General features: G+C 41.9%; 1 protein-coding gene and 1 long non-coding RNA gene across 8 annotated transcripts in view; one reads left to right on the top strand and one right to left on the bottom strand.

Moving 5' to 3' along the window:
- PKNOX2 (PBX/knotted 1 homeobox 2) overlaps positions 1-21,944 on the top strand; it is a 356,188-nt gene that overhangs the window by 291,939 nt on the left and 42,305 nt on the right. For all 6 annotated transcript variants that reach the window (XM_069080546.1, XM_069080551.1, XM_069080549.1 and 3 more), the window contains one exon: positions 9,883-10,071. In XM_069080546.1, the coding sequence (XP_068936647.1) occupies positions 9,883-10,071 (189 nt within the window). The remainder of the gene's footprint in view (positions 1-9,882; positions 10,072-21,944) is intronic.
- Positions 5,868-12,031, bottom strand: LOC138155350 (uncharacterized). 2 transcript variants are annotated; one of them, XR_011166805.1, is made up of 3 exons: positions 10,893-12,031; positions 8,787-8,861; positions 5,868-6,409 (listed from the first exon to the last, which is right to left on the bottom strand). It is a non-coding gene; the product is annotated as an uncharacterized lncRNA (long non-coding RNA). The 2 variants fall into 2 exon arrangements; XR_011166806.1 differs by lacking the exon at positions 5,868-6,409 and adding an exon at positions 8,210-8,307.

Here is a 21,944-nt window from a genome sequence, read left to right on the forward strand (position 1 = left end):
GTACATCATCATATAATCTTGCTTCAGAGGCTGACAAGCTTGGTGATCCTGCGCAAGTCACTCCCCCCAAAAAACATTAGTTTCTTTATCTGTAAAAGAGGAATAATAATGCTTGCAACTCCCTCCTTCACAGGGCTGTTGTAGGAAAAGTGCATTTTGAAGCAGTATATAAATGTGAATTGTTCACAATGTAGAATTGAATTCAAGTCTCCAGTATTCCAGGTTGACGTTTATCTACCCAAGAGTATTTAAACCCTTGGGGTTCTTGTAATAAATTTTTGATAACCTATACTAGGACCTTAAATGTGCATCTTCTAGGACATAAACTGATTTGTCCTTGGGTAGCCTCCTCTGGGAAAGGGTTCATTTTTGCCCACTTTCTGGTCCTATGGCTATCTTACCGTCTCCTTACCTGAACTATGGACCTCTTCTTCTGGCAGTTCCTTTCCCACTTCCCTCCCTAGCTTCTCTTCCCCTCTCCTTCACCCCACCCTCCCCAGCAGTCACTGGCTGGCACTTGGTAAAGTTTGTAAAATTTGCAAGTTCCCCAAACCCCTTTGAAAGGTAAAGGCTTTTTGTTTTATAAAATCTGATTTACAGGCCCCAGTGGTACAGGGCCGAAGTTTTATAGATTATGCAAGATTTCAAACCGGGGCTATAAAACGTACGGTTCAGTTTCATGCATGGCATTTTTTTATGTGTAAATTTTTTAACATTTATGAGGCCCATTTTAATGAGGCTCCAGCGTGACTCAGGGGACAGGTTATGGTTCCTGACCACAGAGCCAGCCCTGGAGCAGGGACCTCAATTTTCAGGCCTATTGGCCGGCCCCCTGGCCACAACTTCCCTGACCCATTGTAGGGGGTCCAGGCCAAGGTAAGGGGTCTCATGAGTCTCACTCAGAGACAGCTCATTTTAGTTCTTGGTCAGGACTGTCCTTGCCTGGACAATTGTTCCTGCTGGGTCATTGTAAATGCTCCTTGCCTGGGCAATTGTTCCTACTTCATGCTCCAGAAAGCCTGAGGCTCAGGGGAGATATAGGTAAAAATATCTAAGATTTTCACCTAAGAAAAACCTATACTGACTTCTGTGAAATTTGTCTCTTTCCAATCTACCACAAGCCCCCCCCCCTTTATTTTTTGCTTTTTGGAGGGCAGTTGGGGTTAAGTGACTCGCCCAAGGTCACACGACTAGGTTTTGTGTGTGTGTGTGTGTGTGTGTGTGTGTGTGTGTTAAGTGTCTGAGTCTGGATCTGAACCCTGGTCCTCCTGACTCCAGGGCCGGCACTCTATTCACTGCGCCACCTAGCTGCCCCGACAAGCCCTTTCTTACATGGGTTTTACAGTCCTCTGAAATGTCTCTAATCCCTGTTCTTTTCTCTCTCCTTCCCCTTCCCAAGCCTGCATTTAGAGTCAGAAGACTTGACTTCAAATCATGGGCCCTCCATTTATTGCTTGTGTGATTTGGGGCCAGTCACATCCGTTGTCTGGGCCTCAGTTTCCTCCTCTGTTAAATGAGGGAGTCGGACTAGATAATCTCCAAGGTCCCTTTTTAGGTCTGCATCTTTGATTTTATGATTATTCCCATTTGCTCCAAGGCTACTTCATCTCTGATGTCTGGGGGAGTTGCTGGTTGCATTACAGCTTTGATGGCCCCAGTGGCTTGTAGGCATGGTCCATTGCTACACTCAAACTGCAGATTATTTTACTCTTACAAAGAGAGAGAACTCAGGGCACACCTTGGATTTTTGATGGATGTAAACTCTCCTTTATATAGGAACAGAAAGCTAGAATTATCTTTTGTAATTAGAATCTCCTTTGTAAGTGCAGACGAGGCTAGGAGAAACTGCTACCTGTTATCTGGAATAAGTGAAAGGAGCCTGGTTTTATATAGTGCTTTAAAGGGTTTCATAAAGCATTTTCCTCACACCTCTCCTGAAAGTTGTATAATACCTATATTGTTTTCATTCCCATTTTCCAGATCAGTAAACTGAGGACAATAGAGATTAAATGAGTTACTCAGGATCATAGGACTAACATGAATCAGAGCCAGAAAAGGAATTCAGTTCTCGTGACTCACAGTATCACTCTGTAAAGCTGCCTTATCCTTAGGAAGAACGCAGTTCCTCAGATCGAGCTCTACTCAGCTCTGTACATGCCATTGGCTCAGCTCTGGCCTTGATACTTCCCCATTTCATGGTTTATTTCACAGATAACCCTGGGAATCCCTGCGTACTTTCTAGGATATTACAGGTTTGTTGCTGTCTCCATGATGCTTTAAGATCTTCCTTGGAAAGGAGTACTGTGATTATTTCTGCTCCTGCTTCTTCCTTTTACTGAACACTTCCTGGACTCCTAATGATGATAGATCTGTGCCCACCTTACCAACAACCTTTTAAGAGATCTTGGCCTCCCCACACACTTAGAAGGAGCTAACTCTCCTCCTCTTTTTCTTTTCCTTTTTTTTTTTATCAAAATGCTTTATTGACTTCTAGTTTGCATCATTCATTTCTGCAAGATTTTGAGTTATAAATTTTCTTCCTGTTTTTCCCCTACCCACCACCCCAAAATAGAAATCCCATTGGATATCTCCTCCAATCTGCTCTCTCCCATATCTTCTCCCATAACCCCTTCAACTTTGCAGTAGGGCATGGTGGATCTCTATGCCCCAGTGCCTGTATACCTTATTTCCCAGTTACATGTAAAATAATATTGATAATAGTGTGTATGTGTGTATACAGATATATATATATATTTTTTTTTTTAAACTTTGAATTCCAAATTCATTCCCTTCCTCCCTTGTCACCCACACTTACTGGGAAGATAAGCAATTCAATATAGGGTGTACTCTCCTCTTTTTTTCTATTGTCATAGAGTAACTGGGCAAGTATGTATATGGGCTTTTTGCAAGATCACATTCATTCATTCACTCATCCATCTATCCCATCATCCATTCTTTCATTGAACAAACATTTATTGAGTTTCCATTTTGTGGAAGGCATATTACAAAGTATTTAGATGATACAATATGGAGATTTTACAGAAAAAAAAATTACTTCCTACCTTCTATTCTAGGATTTTAACACTAGAAGGGAATGGGGGAAGGAAAATGAAACTCAAATAGATTGTGATAACTATAAACACTTTTCTTTTAAATCTTTGTTTGATACCTTTTGTTTTTATATGTCCATCACTTCTATTTATTTCCCTCCCCACTTCCCTAGAAAGCAAGCCATCCCCTATAACAATAAAGTGAAAAAAGATCAACTAATCCAACAAACATCCCTTTTATCTGAGAGTATATGCGGTATTCCATATGTATAGTTCCCCTGTCCCCCACCTCTACAAAGAAGTGAGGAAAGTAAATTTCATCAGCTCTTCACAAGGGCTGAGTTTTGCCCTTATAATTAGTCAGCATTTATTTTATTTTTGTTCTTTTTGCATATTGGTTGTCATTGTGTATGGATTATTTTCCTGGTTCTTTTTATTTCACCTGGCATCAATTCATCTGTCTTTCTATGCTCCTAAGAATTCTTCCCGTATCATTTCTTAGAGCACAGTAATATTCCATTCAGGCACCACATGAATGTTTAAACATTCCTTGATAGGTGTTCATATTGATTCCAGTTCTTTGTTACCCCATAAAGTGAATATAATATAAAATATTTGGTTCATACAGTATTTTCTTTCTGTTTTTGACCTTATTGGGTTATATGTCAAGCAATGGGATCTTTGGGTGAAAATGTAAGAGGAGAAACCTAGCCGTGTGACCTTGGGCAAGTCACTTAACCCCAATTGCCCTCCAAAAAGCAAAAAAAAAAAAAAAAGTAAGAGGAAAATTTTAGTCCTTTTCTTTTTAATGTAATTCCATTTGCTTTCTAGACTAATTTGAAGCTCTTATCAATTGTGGGTTGATGTAACTGTATTTCCACAGCCCCTCCAATATTGACTATATTCCTCCTTTGTCATCATTGCCAAATTTCTGGTTGTGAAGATGTGAACATAGATACTTTTTTAAAAAAATATTTGTGATTTTGTTAGATAAGAGAAATACTGTAGAAAATATGCTGGGATTTCAGGAAGTCATTTGACACAATCATTTATAATATCCTTGTTAACAAGATTTCTTTAAATAGGATGTAAGCTGTTTAAGAGATAGGAATATTTCAGTTCTTCTTTGAATTCCCAGGGCTAGGCATATAGTAGGCATATATTATTTGTTGAATGATTGATGGAAACTGGATAGCCAGTTTCACCAGTACAGGTGGGTTGATTCTTATTTATTTGTACGACTATGCCAGAAGTATTGATTGACGAATGGGTGTAGCCTAGATGTACATCTCTAGACATGAGACTGTTTTCTTCCCTATCTGGTTCAATACTTTTTAATTAATGACTTAAATAAAGATGTATGTCACACAACAAATTTTTAGATAACACAAATGTGGGAGAAGTAGCTAAAGCTTTGAATGATGGGCCAGAAACGAGACAAAGTTTAATAGAGATAAATGTAAATTCCTGCACTTAAGGTTAATCATGTAAGTACTAGATGGGGAAGACATACCCAGAGAACAGTTCATGTGAGAAAGACCTCAGGGACTTAGTGAACCACAGCTTCAATATGATTCACTATCATGAATGCCAAAAATTCACTGCCAAAAATGCCAACCTGATCTTTTAACCTTTCTTTGAATCCTCAGTGCTTGGCATACAGCCTGGCATATAGTAGGTACTTAATGCTTGTTGGTTGAATAATTAATAGAGGCATAGTATCCAGAATAAGAGAGATACAGTCAAAATGTATTTTGCTCTGGTCAGAATACATATGGAATATTGTGTTTTAGTTTGGGGCTCTATAATCTAAGAGGGACATCAACAATTTATCAGTCCAGAGGAGGGCAACCAGGATAGGATCTTTAAACAATGTCATGAAAAATAATTGAAGAAACTTGAGAAGAGAAGCCTTAGGGAGAACAGTATAGCTGTCTTCCTTCACATATCTGAAGAGATAACATATGAAATAGCATTTAAATTTGCTCTGAGTAGCTTCAAAGCAAAGAATTAAAACCAATGAAGGGAAGATAAAGGAAAGGGTTGGAATGGAGAGGAGGTTATTGTAATGATTGTCTTAAAGTACTGAAAGAGATGTCATACTGAAGAGGAGCTTAACTTATTTTGCCAAACTCAAACCAATCAGTGGAAGTTACAGGGATAATGAGTTTCCTCCAAGTAATAATTTAGATTGTTCAAAAGTAGAATGGGTGAACTTGAGAAGTAGAGAGCCACCTCTCACTGGAGGTCTTCACATAGGGGCAGGATGGCCCCTTGTCAGCAACATCGTAGAAGGAATTAGAACTGGCTGCCATATAAGACAGTGACTACCCCCTCACTGGAAACTTTCAAGTAGAGACTGTCTAAACACATGCATGGACATTTTAAAGACGATTCCTATGTATGGTGGCAGATTATAACTAAATGAACTCTGACATCCCTTCGATTTCTAAGATTCAGTGATTCTAAAATACTGCACTATAATGGGCATGGGGGAGGGAGAATCAATAAGTATATCATAGGAAACATAGAAATAATAAGTTTAGAGTTGGAGGGCATCTTAAAGGATATTTATGCTAACCATTTTCTGCGTGAAGAAAATGAGGTTCATTGAGTTTAGTTGACTTACCCAAGGTCACAAAACTATTTTATGGTATGGAAGTTTTATAGGAAAAAGAAAAATACTTAGACAAAGAAATGGAGATTGTGCTTAACAGATTTACAGGGGATAGATAGCTACTATACTGGATGACAAGAATGATATTCAAAATAATCTTGGAAAATTAGTCATATCAGAATGAAATGCAACAGGAACTGGCAACAAAGTGATCTATTCTTTGGAGCAAAAGCTCAACAATACAGATGTAGAATGAGGAAGACTAGGGCTTATAACTGACCAAAACATGAATGGGAAATGGAGTTCTGTTGTGGAAAATGGTGGGGTTGGGGACAGTGTACAGACACGGAACAAGAGAGAGAAGGAAAGAGTGAGAGAGAGTTGGTTTATTAGACACTCACTATGTGCCAGACACTATACTAAGATGTTGGTTGTATGCCTTCTGCTGTATTTCTTGTTTAGACCCAAACTACCATATTATGTCTCATTTCATTTATTGTACTTTTAGAAAGAACATGGAGAAATTAGAGAGGTTGCCAAGAACATCAAAGATCATTAGGGAGTAGAAAAAGATCATGGCATTTAGAGCTGAGAAAGGTCTATGGAGTCCAGTTCTCTCATTTTACAATGATGGCCCAGAGAAGTTGTTGCTTCTGGGTGATAAGAAGCAGGGTCAGTATTTGAATTCAGGTACTTTTGATTCCATATCCTTTGCTCCTTCCATTACGCCATACTGCCTTTTCTATGAGGAGAAAGTGAAACAAATTACTTTTTCCCAGAGAAGAGTTGCTCAAAGTTGACTTGAACACTATCTTCTACTATAGGAAGATTTTATAAGTGAAGTGCTTATCAGTGTTCCTGTTTGGGGAAGACTGAATGAGAGGAAAGGAGCTTAAGTTAAAGCTGGGGGGATTTTAACTGGACATAAAAACATACTTCTTAACCAATAGAGTGATAAAACCTTGAGAGGCCTACTGAGGCTCTAAATCTCTATTCCCAAGCAGTATTGTGAAGGGCAGTGACAACCATCTGTGCTGGACTATTTAGATATTAATCATCCCAAAGGCAAGGGGCTGGGTCACATGCTCCTCCATGGCAGTGTCTGGGCCATGTAGAGGATGCTAGAGAGAGGAAGGGAACAATTATTGTGAAGCTGTTGGGCTAGATATGAGGAGGGAAGTCTGGAGAAGTAGAGGGAGGATGCCAGGAGGATAGTTGGAAGAGATATGAGAGAAGTAAGAATGGCTTTACAGCTGTTTAGGTATCCCAGGATCTGTGTTCCCAACCGAGAAGACCTTACTTCTTCTAAATACATTATCCTGCCAAAAAAAGGTAGGTAGAGCAGCAAACGGATAGACGGCTGGGCCTGGAGTCAGGAGTCAGGAAGAACTGAGCTCAAATCTGGCCTCACTTACTAGCTCTGTGGCCCCAGACAAGTTACTACTCTTTCTGCCTGAGTTTCCTCAAGTATGAAACGGCAATTGTAATAGGATCTGCCACCCAGGGTTTTTGTGAGGATCAAATTAGATAATATTTGAACAGTGTTTAGCCCTTTACTTGGCACATAGTAGGCACGTAGTAGATGCTTTTCTATTCCATTCCTTTATGCTACAAATGACCGAATTCCAGTTAAACAAGAGGTAGTTATTTTGCATGCTTTGTACCCAGTACCATTCTTGGCATTATGACATATAAAATAAGAGATCCACAAATTAAGGCAGCAGCCCAGGCTAATGCAAACCCTGCTTTTTTCAGAAAATTAATACTCATTATCACCTCAGTTTATTCTCTTTGATTTTGTTAACCTGACCTGTGTGTATGGCATAGAATTTTTATCCTCCACTCTTTCAGTCTATCTATATCATGGGCTGACTGCCCCCCCTAGGAAGAGAGAGAAAACACTAGATTTTTATTATTGTTATTATTATTGTCCTAGAAAACACTCTAGGACAAAACCAAAGAAATAGCTGACAGTCTTAGCCCTTGGAGAATTTGCCATCTAGTTCAGTAGAGTCTCCAAATGGTTGATTTCAATGAGTGCTAGGGTGATAGAGTGGGAAAAGCACTGAATTTGGAATCAGGAAACCTGGGTTTGAATCTCAGCTTTGCCATTCACTAACTATAGCTTTGGGCAAGTCACTTACTCTCTCTAGGCCTCAGTTTCCTAATCTGTAAAAAAGAGGCACTTGGACTAGATTTTTCACATTTCTTCCAGCCCTAAATCACAGAGCCCAGTTGGAGGCTGGTAGTTGCCAGTACATACCTCACTACTTTCAATTTTAGTGGGAAACCTCTCTTCCTGCCCCCAGCACCCACCCCTACCTTGTTCATGCACTGTCAGGACCCTCCTCTCTACTCAGTCCTTCACTGATTACAAGGATGCAGGCAAAGGGCTCAGTGATTATCCTACTATAGTGTCTTTGCTGGGTTGTTGTTCAGCAAAGAATGGCTTGGGACTTCCCATTCTAACTAAAGAGTCAAGACCTACACACAATCACACAAAGATACACAGGCAACAAATACAGGCAAAAACACGTAAGTACCTGTAATGTTAAGTAAGGACAATCATACAGTACTACATACTTGACCACTTCTGTCCCTCTGGCTGAAGCTGAATCAGTGAGCCAGTTGACAAGTTACCTGCAGGAGGAGCAGTACCATGTCAGATACTTGGGATACTGATTTAAGGACAAACACAGTTGCATCAAATATCGCTGATTAAATTCTGATATCCCAAAACAAGCATCTATCAGGAACCAATGTTTATGAATTTCACAAGATGAGCTACAAACTTGAAATGACCAAATTAGAACATGCTCCAAATTATTGTAAGAGAAATGAAAATTAAAACAACTCTGAGGTTCCGTCTCACAATGATGTGACAAAGAGTTAATGTTGTAGGAACTGTGAGAAGACAGGTACATTGATGCATTATTGGTGGTGTTGCTGAAATAGTCTAGATTTCAATTCAGAATTAGTATAATAATAATGATAGCATTTGCATAGGACCTACTATGTGCCAGGCAGTGTGCTAAGCTCTTTACAATTATTGTTTCATTTGATCCTCAAAACAACCCTACAAGTTAGGTGCTGGAGCAGACAGCAGTTAAGTAACTTACCCAAGATCGCAGATTAGTAAGTATGTAGGGAAGGATTTGAACTTGGATGTTCCTGCATTTCCTGCATGGTTTCACCTTAAAGAGGCAATACAAAGAGAACCGTTAGACATGACTACAGCAATGTAAATCAAAAAATCATAAAAGAAGATGAACTGAGGAAATGAAAAATCCATGAAGATCCCAGACAACTGATAACGAAGTATTACCTTCCCCCTTAGCAGAGAGATAGGGGGCTACCAGGACAGAATATTGTACACTTTGTATGATATGATGACTATCAAATGTTGTTGCTTAGTTGTTTTAGTTTTGCAGGTAGGTGGTATATAGGGTGCTGGGCTTGAATTTAGGAAGACCTGAGATCAAATCCTGCCTCGGGCACTTATGTTGCTGTGTGACCCCAGAGAAGTCACTTAACAGCTCTCAGCCTCACTTTTCTCCTCTGTAAAATGGGATTGATAATAATAGCAACTGCTTCACAGGGTTGTTGTGAGGACCAGATGACATAGCACCAATAAAGTTCTTTACATACCTTAAAGCACTTTCAAAATTATTAGCTATTATTATTAGATATTATCCATTTTCACAAAGGAGGCTTTAGTCTGCCAAAGTTGAAATAAATGGCTGTAATATAAAAACAAAAGGCCCCAATATTTATTTTTCCTTAAAGAACAAACATAACTGACCTCAAAGGGCTCCAGGGGACTCCTCTAAAGTTATCAAAATGCATAATTACTATAATGTATTGGGGGCGACTAGAAATTATTTGGATATTTTGGAGAATTAGACAGGATTAATCTAAGAAGGTTTCCTGGAAGAGGTTGGATTAGAGCTCTACTGGCTCAGAGATGGAGAATCTCTACATCTCCTGATCCTCCAATCCCTGGCAGCTTTTCTGGAGACAGGACCTCTTTAAGAAGCTACACTTATTACACTACTTCTTGCAGCTACTGCTGCAATGAGTAATGCTGCTTCTCCTCCCCTGGCCTTGGGGTCTTAGAGATGGGAGTGGGGAGGGCATGTGTTGGGTATGCAAGATATCAGAATTGATGCCATGACCTCACCTCTCACTCCTTCCCTGCCTTCCCCATCTCTCCAGATGGTGAAAGCAATCCAGGTTCTGAGAATCCACCTGCTAGAGCTGGAGAAGGTGAATGAACTCTGCAAGGACTTTTGTAACCGTTATATCACCTGCCTCAAGACTAAGATGCACAGTGACAACCTGCTCAGGAACGACCTCGGAGGTCCCTATTCTCCCAATCAACCCTCCATTAACCTGCATCCACAGGTAATATACGTCTCATGACAGGCTTCCTCCAACTCAGGGGCCCTCTCTCCTCACTGACTCCTTGGCTGGGCCTGGAGCTGTGATGGGTGGGCATCAAGAAAATACTTGAGGATGCTTTAAGAGGTATCTACCTCCTTGGCTTCTTTACTTGTCAAGGCCTCTCTGGGCTCATCTCATCTACTCTCCTAGTGCTGACAACTGGGGGTAGTTAAGAGCTTCTGAAGAGGGGATGCTGTGAGTGAAGTCTCAAATATTGCTGAGCAAAGTTCTCCTGTTTACAGGTGAAACAATCTCTTGGCAGAGAGTGTCTTTTTAGAAATAAGGACAAAACTGAGACTCATATAGCAGCCAGGTTCCTGATTATACCCTAAGCAGAATACCTTCAACCCTAATGCTGAAGTACCCTGGGCAGCCTGAGTTCTTGGTGGCAAACTGACCATTCTTCAACTCCTTTCTGCCTACTGGACAGTTCATGTCTCCTTGACTATTCTCTCCCGATGGTTCTTACCTCTTCTCACCCCACTACTGTTTCATCAGTGTTTAATTTTGGGTTCACACATCACATGTCCCTAACACTTTGCTCCGTGTGATTGTCCAAAACCACCTCTTCAGCTCTCTCTACTCCCGTTTCAGAGAAGATGGACAGTAGGAAGAAGGGCAGATTCTGTATTCCAACTTGAGATACAACACTCTTGTATTCTTCAGCTCATAGCTTAAGAGGCCCATCAAAAGAAAGCTCTGCTGACCCCTCCAACCCCTCACGTAAGGGAAAGATCTAATAACATCTGTTCACCAAACTTCCATCCAATGATAAGCCTCACCTTGGTGGTGTTTGCTACTTCTATACAGCAATTGGCTCCTCTCCTAGAAAGTATGACACAGGAGTCCTAGGTCTTGCATAGAAATCTCAGCTGTACTGTTTAGTACCTGTGTCACCTCATGCAAAGTATTAACCCTCTCTAAAGCTCAGTGTCCTTGTCTGTATAATGAGGATGGGAAGAGGTGACCTCCAAGGTCCCTCCTAAGTATGACTCTACCATCTTATGAATAATACCTCCCTACTTTGATTCTTCCTGTTTCACTTTGGGGATATTTCTAGGAGAAAGGGTAGAAAGATGACTATCTCTTCTTCCTTCAATCTAAACATATTGAAATGTCTTCTGCAGAAGCTTTGTGATGATTCATTCTCTTCAAGCACCCTGTCTGGTGGGCTGAGAGAGGTGAAGAGTGGATATAGACTGTGAAATGCTACAAGGGGTGACAGAGAAAGATTGAGCCATCTAATTCCCAGGACGTCTTTTAGAACAGGAGCCCTCCTGTAAACATACAGCCATATTTCCAGGACGCTTTAGATTGGATTGAGACAGGCAAAGGGGGTGGGTGGGAGGACTTTAAGAGAATATTTCTTTGATAGCCAAATATCCTGAGATTTTCACCCTGCAAACAAATACCATCCCTGCTATGTAACACCTTTGTAGAACTGGGAGAAAGTAAAAGGTGTGGGGTGGGGACTTTGGATAATGTGGAGTGTGGGACAAGAAGTTTATTTCCTCTTTCGTTTGCCTGAAATAACCAAATCATTTTATCACAGATCTGAAGAAGCCGCCCAGGCTTCTGTTTGCTAATATTCTCTTGAAATAGACTCATTCCTTCAGAGTCTTATTGTACTTTCCCTTATGATCAAAATTAGCAAGAAACTTGCATAAAAGAGGACAATAATTGCTCAACGAGCATCTCGTTTGTAATTTATTAGTTTCTATTATTGTGGGTTGCTATAGCAACGGTGCACAGCCCCGGTGACGGGAGAGATTCAAGATAGGAGCTGAGGAGGCTGTGAGGCCTCACCAAATGGAGATGCACATTTTTATCAGTAATTTTCATGAAAATAATAAGTGAGGAGTTAATGAGATGGAAAGCCATCCTGTGGCTATTGTGAATTTTTTTTAAGTGTTGATCTAATTAGAATGCATCAGTCAGGAAAAGTAATGAGGATTTAGTGCCTCACAGAGATGTGAGGATCATATCAGAAAATTAGCACAAGTCTTTGGAAATAATCAGGCCCTTAGAGAGGCACTGGATTCCCCCTCTTGAGCCCTCCAACTCTACCTCTAGGTCTGGAGTTGGGGGGCGGGGGTTCAGTGAGGAGCTCTACTGTGGAGGGGGAAGAGAGAACTGCTATGACTTCTGGGCAGACAGTAAGTGAGCAAAGGCAGTTTAAGAACCTCTTTGGAATCCTGTTCAGAGGCTGGGGACCAGAGTCTGGCAGGGTCATCTGAGGGACTAGAGCAGGGAAGAAGTCAAGATGGGCTGTGGGTAGACAGGATCTCCAAGAAAACTAGTCCTACTGGTTAGCCATAGGACTTTAGATGTTTGGGGAAAGAAAGAGGCAACTTTTACCACTATCATTTCAAGCTTCAGACCACTGACTGGGGAAAAAATCTGTTCCTAGGGAAGGATGTTGCAAAAACCTCACATCTCCTCAAAGAAAGGAGGCTAGGAAATAGCCAGGGACAGAGAAAGGGAGACCAGATGAGGGAGATAAAGAGAGTTAGGAGGAAGTTGAGATAGTTCTTTTCTGGGAGGGACCAGAATCTGACTTAATGAGTTTCCCATGAACTTCTAAAACACTATGCAATGGGAGTGGTATCTTTCCTGGTAGAAGCTAGAACTGAGGATCTGAGCCTTTGAGCTGGGGGAAGGAGGGGGTGCCCCAGAGGAAAAAGAAAAAGTACTCTGTGACATTCGTCATGGTTCAGCCTTAATCCCCCCAGCCTAAAATAGCAGCACTGCCTGGTTGGCTTGGGGAGGGGTCTCTCCCCTTTGGAACATGATCTGAAGGGATCAGCATTCCTATTCCTCCCTCTTCCCCTCCCCCAGCACTCCTCTCTTCTCTCTCCCTGCACCCCCCTCCGCCCCCACCCCGCCAGCTTTGTTGCAAAATGCTGGCTCATAGCTTGCCTCCATATGTTAATTTTGTACATTGGTGTTAAAAAATGAAAGAAATTTCAGTTTTTTAGAAACTAGTCCTCCCACCACATCACCTCTCTTTTGGTTCCCTCCTCCTTAGCTATTTGCATCTACTACTGACTTTTCTGGTTAGGAATTGAAAGGAGGGGTGGGGGGCAGGGCAAGCAAGAAGACTAAGTTACTTTTGTGGGGCACAAGTATCTTCTCGGTGATGCCAGGTTATAGAAGCAGGGTCCAGAGACTCTGGTACTGTTACCACCTTCCACAGGCTTCTCCATGAAGCTTACTCCAGCCTACCATGATCCTTCCCTCTCTTCTCTCAACAGTCGAAGTACTTATTCAGCATTAGGTCATACCTATCATTTTTTTCACCTTTCATGCAGTGGCTAGATGGCGCAGTGAGTAAGAGCGCTGACCCTGGAATCGGAGGACCCGGGATCGGTTCTGGCATCATGGCCATGTAACCTTGGGCAAGTTACTTAACTCCAATTGCTTTAAAAAAAAAAAAGTTATTTCACTACTCCTTGAATGCTCATCTCCTGTCCTAGTCAAATTACAGCCTCCTCTTGGGCAGGGACCCCCTCAGTTCATCATTTCTATTCTCTTTCCTGGTAAATAGTAGCTGAATTCAATTGAACTAGTACAAAAAACATGGTTTCTGCTACAGGACCACTAGGCTGTCCAAATGTGAAAGGGGCGGGGGTCAGCTAGGTGGTGCAGTGAATACAGCACTGGCCCTGCAAATCCGACCTCAGACACTTAACACAAAAACTAGCCGTGTGACCTTGGGCAAGTCACTAAACCTCAACTGCCCTCCAAAAAAAGGCAAATGTGGAATGGGAAATCAGAGAATACTTGTCCCTGGCAGTATCTGACTGAGGGCTGGCTTGCCTGTTGTTTGGGGATACTTTGGGAAGGTTTCATGATTTAGGTAAGATTGTGACAATGATCTCCAAGGTCCCTTCCAAATAGAATCTTCTGTGAATCTGTCATTGCTTTGGTCCCTGGGAAGATCCCAGCCTGGCAAGTGCAGGGGAATTTGTGTGTTTTGATGCCCTGCCTCCCCAAAGAGATTGTAACCTCCTTGAAGGTAGGTACTGTCTTAGATTTTCCTTCCTTTTTCTCAGCACTGAGTATGTGGCAGACACTTACTATATACCCACTGAATGAATGGCTGTTTCTCCTAAGGCATTCTTTTCAGTGGATGAAGGAATAAATCACAGGGAGCAGTGGTTTCCTCGACTTGGCTCCAAGTAAGAGAGGCTAGAAACCCAGAGCAGGCTGCTCATCAAGGCAGTGGACAGTTGACATTGTGGAACCATAATTTAGAGAAGATAAACTTGAACTCAGGAATCAAAAGACCTGAGTTTGAATTCCATCTCTGCTGTTAATTGTGTGACCTTAGGAGAGTTTTCTAATCTCATTGAATTTTACTTTCTTCCCTGCAAAATGGGGTCATAATTGTGTAGTGAGGACCAAGCAGTTTACTAACAAGTAAGCTGTGTGCTGAGGGCACATAGCACTAAGTTATACCCCTGTCTTGGGACAAAGGGTACACAACTTAACTTCAGCCAATGGGGGGGGTGCCCACGGAGCAACAGAGGGGGCATTAGTTCTGAGACCCTGGACGGAGGGAACCAAAGAAGGGGCAGCTTCCTCTTTGTGAGGCCAGACACTAGCTTGATCAAGAAATCTCCTGCCCAGGAAGAAGGAGGTAGTTTCTTGGTCGATCTGGGTCAGTGTCCTGTGAGGCAATCTTGGACTTTCTTCAGGGATTGGAGGAGGGAATAGTGTCAGCTTATATCCAGCACAATCTAATCAGACCTAATGAGCATTTATTAAACATCTATGTGCTGGGCATTGTATGAGACAGAAGGGGTACAAAAACAAACATGAAAAAGCCCTTGTCCTCCAGGAATAAGCATGCTACTGCTCTGGCAAAGCCACTCAGTTTCCATCCTGAGAATCTGCCCAGCAAGCTTTGGGGAGGCTATCCATCCTGGGAAGTTTCCTGGCTGGTTGTGGGGCTCAGCCACTGCGTGTAGCTTGTAGAGCAGAAGGTAGAGAGAAACACCTCTCTGGAACAGAAGTTACAAAATGGTCAGATATTCAAGCCTACCAGTAGCCCTGAGTGTTTGCGGCTGCCCAGTACTTTGCAGGCATGAAGTTCGCCATCCTCCAGTCCCTTGCCCCTCACCCTGTTCCCTCTTCCCCTCCCCCAACTCAACATCAGGAGACAGGGAGAGTAACCCTTTTCAGGCAGTGAAACCTGAGCAGAGCCTTCCGGGAAGGAATGTTCCTTAAGAGTAGCAGCTGTTTCTTGTCCCTACAGTCCAGAGCTGCCTATCCTTTGAGGCCAGAGCCGCTGGCCAGAGCAGTAACAGAAAGAGGATTAGGTGGCTTGTTTATAGACATTTGGCTTCTTGGTTGGGAGCCTCCCCTGGCCTTAGAGGGGCCTCTGGCTAGACCCAGGGAAGAGAGGGACAGGAGGGGGAGACTGCCCAAAAAAAGGGTGGATACATAACCAAAGCTTCCTACCTGATTGATCTACAAGTAAATATTAAGCGCCCACCATGTTCCAGGCACTATGCGAGATATTAGAAGAGATGTAAGGAAATGAAGGACAAAGTCCCTTTTCTCAAGGATTCCACAGTTGAGCTCAAGAGACAAGCTCTGCATGGTGTGTAAGGAATCTGCCCCTTATCCAATCAGTTGCTGAGCTGGTTGATTCTTTCTCTGTAACACCTCTGCCATCTCTCCCCTTCAGCCCTCATGCTGGTTCAAGTCCTCATCACTTCTCATCTAAACTTGTAGCAGCCTCCTAATTGGACCTCCAGCTTCTAGCCTCTCCCCTCTCCAATCCATCCTCCTTGCCACTGCCAAAATAATCTTCCTAAACTACAAGTCCAGTCATATTACTCCCCTGCGCAAGACTCTTCAGGGTCTACTTATTGCCCTTTAATATAAAATGTAACTTCCTCCATTTGGCATCTAAAGTACTTCATTTGGCTACAATTTCCCTTCCTGGGCTTAAGTCACATTACTCCTCTTCACATACCACGTCCCATCCAAACTCTCCTATTCACAGCCCCTTAACTTTTTTATACTATCTTCCATCCACCATGCCTTTGCGCTGGCTGTTCCCCCTGCCTGGGATGCACTCCCTCCTCACTGCTGTCTCTTAGAATCTCTCTTCCATCAAGACTGGGTTTTGGAGTCACCTGCTATTGAAAGCGCCCCTTGTTCCCCTTGTTCATTAGTGCTTTCTCCCTGCCCAAGTCATCATAGATGCGCTCATCTCTCTCCATCTTGGATTCTCCCCCTCCCTAGAGAATGTAAGCCTTTTCAAGGCAGGGACTGCTTTAGCACAGTGCTTGGCACACAAGAGGCTTGAAAAATGCTTATTGAATTATACAAATATAGAGCAATATACAGTAGAAAGCAGTGTGCGGTATGTACCGAATGAATGCAGACAGTCAATAAATCAGACAGTTCTTAACTATGTGCTATAGATACAAAGACCACAAATTATACAATGCTGAATCTCCAGGTGTTTGCTTTGTATTGAGGAATAAATTATTCTGATATTTTAAAGGGAGGAGAGAAGTAGATTGGAAGTTAGAGGAGTTAGAAGTCCTGAGTTCGAATCCTGTTTTTGACTTCTCACTTAGTAACATTTGACAAGCCACTCCATCTTTCTGGGCCTCGGTTTCCTCCTCTGTAAAGTGAGGAGATTGAATTAGATAGTTCAAGGTCTCTGTAGTTACGGTACTATGAAACTATTATCCTAAGAACACTGCAAGTTGTGTTGGCTAAGGCAAACTTTCCCCAAAGAGGGGGATTTGAACTAGTTTCCTAGGGAACTCAAGATATCATGAGAGCCCTGGAGAGGGTCCCAATGGCCCAGGAGCCTGGCTTATTCTGGAAGACTTGGCATCTTCCCTGAAGACAGTCTAGGAGCCCATGGCTTATCCAGGTGGATCAGCAGAGACATCTAGTGGTTTGAGAAATGCATGACAAACAGCTGGGGCCTGGAAGCCGCCTTTTCAAATACCACTAAATCTGGGAAATGGTATCTGGTTTCCCCAAATCTCCAGTTAAAAGGGACCTTATAAGGTCATTTAGTCTATTCTTCTGTCTAGACATGATGGCACCCAAGCCATCCTAAACAAATGACTATTTTTTTTTTTAATAAATTTTGCTGATATATTTAGCTTTTATAATTACCTCTAGTTCCCACTGTATCTCCCTTTCTAGTTTGAAAGGACATGAAGTAAGGGGAGCTTTTACTATTCTTCCCTCCTTGGCCCATTTAATTCAGTGGGCTATTGTCCTCACTCTTCAGGTCAGATCCCTACCCTGCCAGCTGAAGCGCTTTTCCCGGGGCCTCTGGAGAAATGACTTGAGCAACACAATTGAAATGAAAATGATGATATAGGTGCCCAATAGACAGGATGCCCCCAAAGTCCCAAAAGTACAGTTTTAAACTATTAATAGCTTAAGGTTACTGGCCTGCAGTTTAATTTATATAAGGAACTGTTGTGTGAGGAAACTCCCTCTACCCTTGCAGCTCACCTCCCTCTCTGCAACTTAGAGCACCAGGAGAAGTGAAGCAAGTTAACCAGGGTCATACAGCCAGTATCCAGAGGCAGGATTTGAATTCAGGTCTTCCCGACTTTGAGACCAACTCTCTCCACTTCACCATATGCTTTTCAACAATGATTATAATGAATAATAATAGTAGAATAGCTAGCATTTATATGATGCTTTGCAATATGCCGAACCTTTTACATACTTTACCACATTTGATCCTCATAGTCCTATGTGGTAGGTGCCATTATTCCCATTTTATAGATGAAGGAAACTGAGACTGAAAGGCTAAGTGACTTCCACAAAGTCACCCAGATATTGTGTGAGAGACAGGATTCAAGCCAGTGTTTTCCTGACTCTTAAGTCCAATATTGTATCCACTGTGCCTCTAACTGCTTCAGCCATTTGAATGTTGATTAATATGTCTCTTCTTTGGACTAAAGTAATCCCAATTACTTTCCCTTTTCATTGTATGTCTTCCTCTTCAGTCTTTATGTCATTATCACTTAGTGAATACCCAGAGTGAAACCCAGAATCTGATTTCCAACTCTGGTCAAGAATGACATCTTCCCATAAATGTACTAGGTGTCCAAACTCTTACTTTCTTCCAGTCCCCTTTCCTCTTTATTCTCCCTCCTCCCCCAGCCTTTGAGGTCTTATTCTCTAAGGAGAGGTTTCCCTCTCTAAGCATCAGTAAGTGAGCAGGATATGGGAGTTGGGTGGGGTTGGGAGTATAGAGAAGTACCCTTGTTTATTCATGACTTGTGAGTCATCAGGTCCTAGAACATCACTAGGACACTGCTTTTATAGTATGACTCTGCCATTCATTTTGCTAGGATTCTCTCTGGAAGCTGGTTAAGCCATGCGTGATGAGTCCAACCAAAACCAGTGACCCCAGACTTGAGTTTACAGAGGCTTGAGCTATTGCTGCTTCCCTCTCCCCATTAGAAAACTGTTTCAGTGGACAGCAACCAAACTCTAGACTCCATTCAGATTCTCTAGCATGTCAGAACAGGGGGACAACCTTTAGGAGGCAACAGTTGACAGAGCAAATAGAACACCAGGGCCTGGACTTAGGAAGACTTGAATTCAAATTCAACTTCAAACTTGAACCAAATTTGATTCTTCTGAATCAGAACTAAAAGCGAAAGCTAAAAGCCATATTGTTTACATAAAGCTCTTTAATGACCATAAGGTCAATAAAATCTAACTGCCCTTCTCTGAACTGACTCCTCTGTTTTCCTTTCTCTTTTGTTCTTTGAGGAAAAATTAAATGTAAGTTTTTATTTAAAAAAAAATCAATCTTATATACTTATTTGCTGTTCATTCCTAGGTAAATCATTTAACTGCTGTTTGCCTCAGTTTCCTCACCTTCAAAAATGGGGGTTAGAATAGCGCCTACGTCACAGGATTGTGACGATCAAATAAGATAATATTTTTTAAAAACACAGCACCATGGCTGGCACAGAAGGAGGGGTTCTACAAATTCCTTTTCCCCTTCCCTGGTGGCTTGGGAAGTTTACTTTGAAAACTACAAAATGTACTTCTCACATTTTTTAGGACCCTAAGGAGCTTGAAAAGAAATCATTTTATTTGTGTTTAGACAGAATAGCATTCACCTGGTTTAGAGTCTTGTGGCACCCAAGGGAAGCTGTTGTGAATAGAATAATGCAGTGTGCTTAGACGTCTCCACTAATGCACCATCCCTGGAACAGACCTATAAGTTGACCTGTGTCAGGGGTAGAGAGGAGCATACTTCTCCCTATTCTACCAAGTGGGAGATTGAAGCCTAGAGAGGACGTAGCTGCAAATCCTGAGTCACAAAACAAATCTAAGATGAAAATTCAGGATGATGCTGGCTTGATGCTAGACTCCCTAAGTATCTTAGAGCAGGAAAGATGGAGACCCAGAGTGAATTTTCAAAGTCATACCCTACAAACATCGGTATGGTAACAAAATTAAGTATATCAGGCCCTTTGCTCAGAGATTTTCAATGGGCTCTTCTGCAGACATCTGCTTCTCCAGCAAAGAGGGGGGCACCTATCCAGCTTTCTCTCCTCTGCAGCCTCATAGCATTTTTAAATTTTTCTTATGTACTTCTGTCATTCTCTGGGTCCTTTTTATCTCCCTTAAATCATTGTTCTAATTTGGGGCTTATAGTTGAGTTTTCTACAAGACTCTGGTAGATGATGCAACTCTTTGTTTTGAGTAATAGTGAGACAGAAAGACAAGGTACTCTTTGAAAGCAGAGTCTATGTCAATTCATTTTTGTATCCCCAGTCTTTGGCAGGGTGCCTTATGAATAATAATGATCATTGCAGTCATATTTATATCATTTGATCATCACATCAATCCTTTGAGGTAAGTATATCCATTTATAGTTTAGAAAACATTTTTCTCACAGCAGTGCTATAAAAGCAAGTGAGAAAAATGTTATCCCCATTTTCCTGATGAGAGAAACTGCAAGCAGTCTAGAGAAGTTAGGTGGCTTGCTCTTTTCATTACACCAGGCTCACTCAGTAAAGGGTGCTGCAGGGTTTTATTGCAGGGATTAGAACCTAGTCAGACAGTGATTTGGTTTAGGTTTAGTTCAGAGAATACTTTGCTCTTTGGGTTCAGGGTGGGGTACCTTTGGCCTCAGGGCTACATGTGGCATTCTAGGTCCTCAAATGTAGCCTTTTGACTGAATCCCAATTTCACAGAACAAGGAGTTTCACAAAATATCTTGTGTAATCTTATGGTTTAAGTTTATTAACTGGGTAGGTTTGAGGGAAAGGGAATTGTTGCTTTTGTTCACTCTGGGGCTCTGAAAATCATTGCAGTTTATTTCAGTTTTAGACTTTTCACTAAATTTACTTCAAAATCCCTTCATAGTTCAAGATGAAGGCCCAAGTCAGGCTATATATTCTATCCTTTGTCTAAACCTCTGAATTCCCTGAATAGCTCACACAGACTCCCCCTATGCCTTATGTTAGTTTGACAAAAAGGTAGGGTGGTGTTTTGGACCAAATGCATGTGTTCCTTATGGGAATTACGCCCATGGCTGAGGATTGTTTACTTTCCTTTTCCCTCCCTTCCTACTTTACCCCATCAATACAAGTCCAACCCTGACACCACCACCACCCCCAAGGTTAAATAGTTGGCCAGGAGTGTCTTTTTCTCACCAACACGGCCCCCTCCAGCCACCTGGGATTGGCAGCTTCAGCTCATTCCATTTTAGACTTTATAAATTGCTGAGGACTTTGGGTTGTGAAGGATCAGGCCATATGAATTGCTTTTAGTTAACCTAACACTTCCAGGGTGGTGCAGTATATAGAACACCTGGCCTGGAATCAGGAGGGCCTGAGTTCAAATTTGGCTTTAGACACTTAATAGTTGTGTGACCCTGCCTCTGTTTCCTCATCTGTAAAATGAGCTGGAAAAGGAAGTGGCAAACCACTCCAGTATCTTTGCCAAGGAAAACCCAAATGGGATCACAAAAAGTTGGACATGACTGAACAATAACAGCAACACTTCCAAAGAGGGTTAATTATACATAGCCACTATCCCAACCCAGCAGGGAGAGGTAAAAGACAGCCAGAGTCAGGGGGCCATGCAGATTGGCAAAGCAACTTGCTTACTTGCCCAAAGCTAGTAAGAATTTATGTTTGGTTGAATCACAAACTTTGCTGATTTTACTCATTTTTATTTAATTCCTGAATATTTCCTGGTATAATAAACTGGCTGGGAGAACTTTTTCATGAGCTGATACAATGAAGCAGTTAAGTGACCATGTGCTGGACTTGGTGTCGTAAAGACTTGAGTTTGAATCCTGCCTCAGACCTTTACTGGCTGTCTTACTATATAGGGGTAAATCACTTAACCTCCCTTGGCCTTAGTTTTCCTAGCTGTAAAATGGGGATAACCCTAACACCTGCTTCACAAGGTTGTCATGAGGATCGAATGAGTTAACATATGATATGTAGAGTGTTTTGCAAATCCTAAAGGGTTGTATAAATGTTAGTTATTAATATTCTAAGTTATTCCCTGCTAATTGAGTGAAGCAACAGCATGAATAATCCCAAATAATAGACAACCCAAGAGTTGAATTTGAGGTTTAGGATGACTGTATAAGATTGGCTTCTCTCACTACCCCACTGCTCTAGAAATTTTACCTTTCTAGTTTGGTCTGGCTTCACTTAAACATCTAACCATTTTACAATGGAAAGAACACTAGTCTTGTAGTTAGAAGGCCTGAGTTTGAGTCTTGGTTGTGCTTAGGGAAGTACTTCACCCACCTCTCTGGCCTTGATGTTCTTATCCCTAAGACTGGGGTG

The sequence above is a fragment of the Petaurus breviceps genome, unplaced genomic scaffold (assembly GCF_028583685.1).
Source record: "Petaurus breviceps papuanus isolate PSGF00001 unplaced genomic scaffold, PetGlider_PUasm1.0 91133, whole genome shotgun sequence".
NCBI lineage: Eukaryota > Metazoa > Chordata > Mammalia > Diprotodontia > Petauridae > Petaurus > Petaurus breviceps.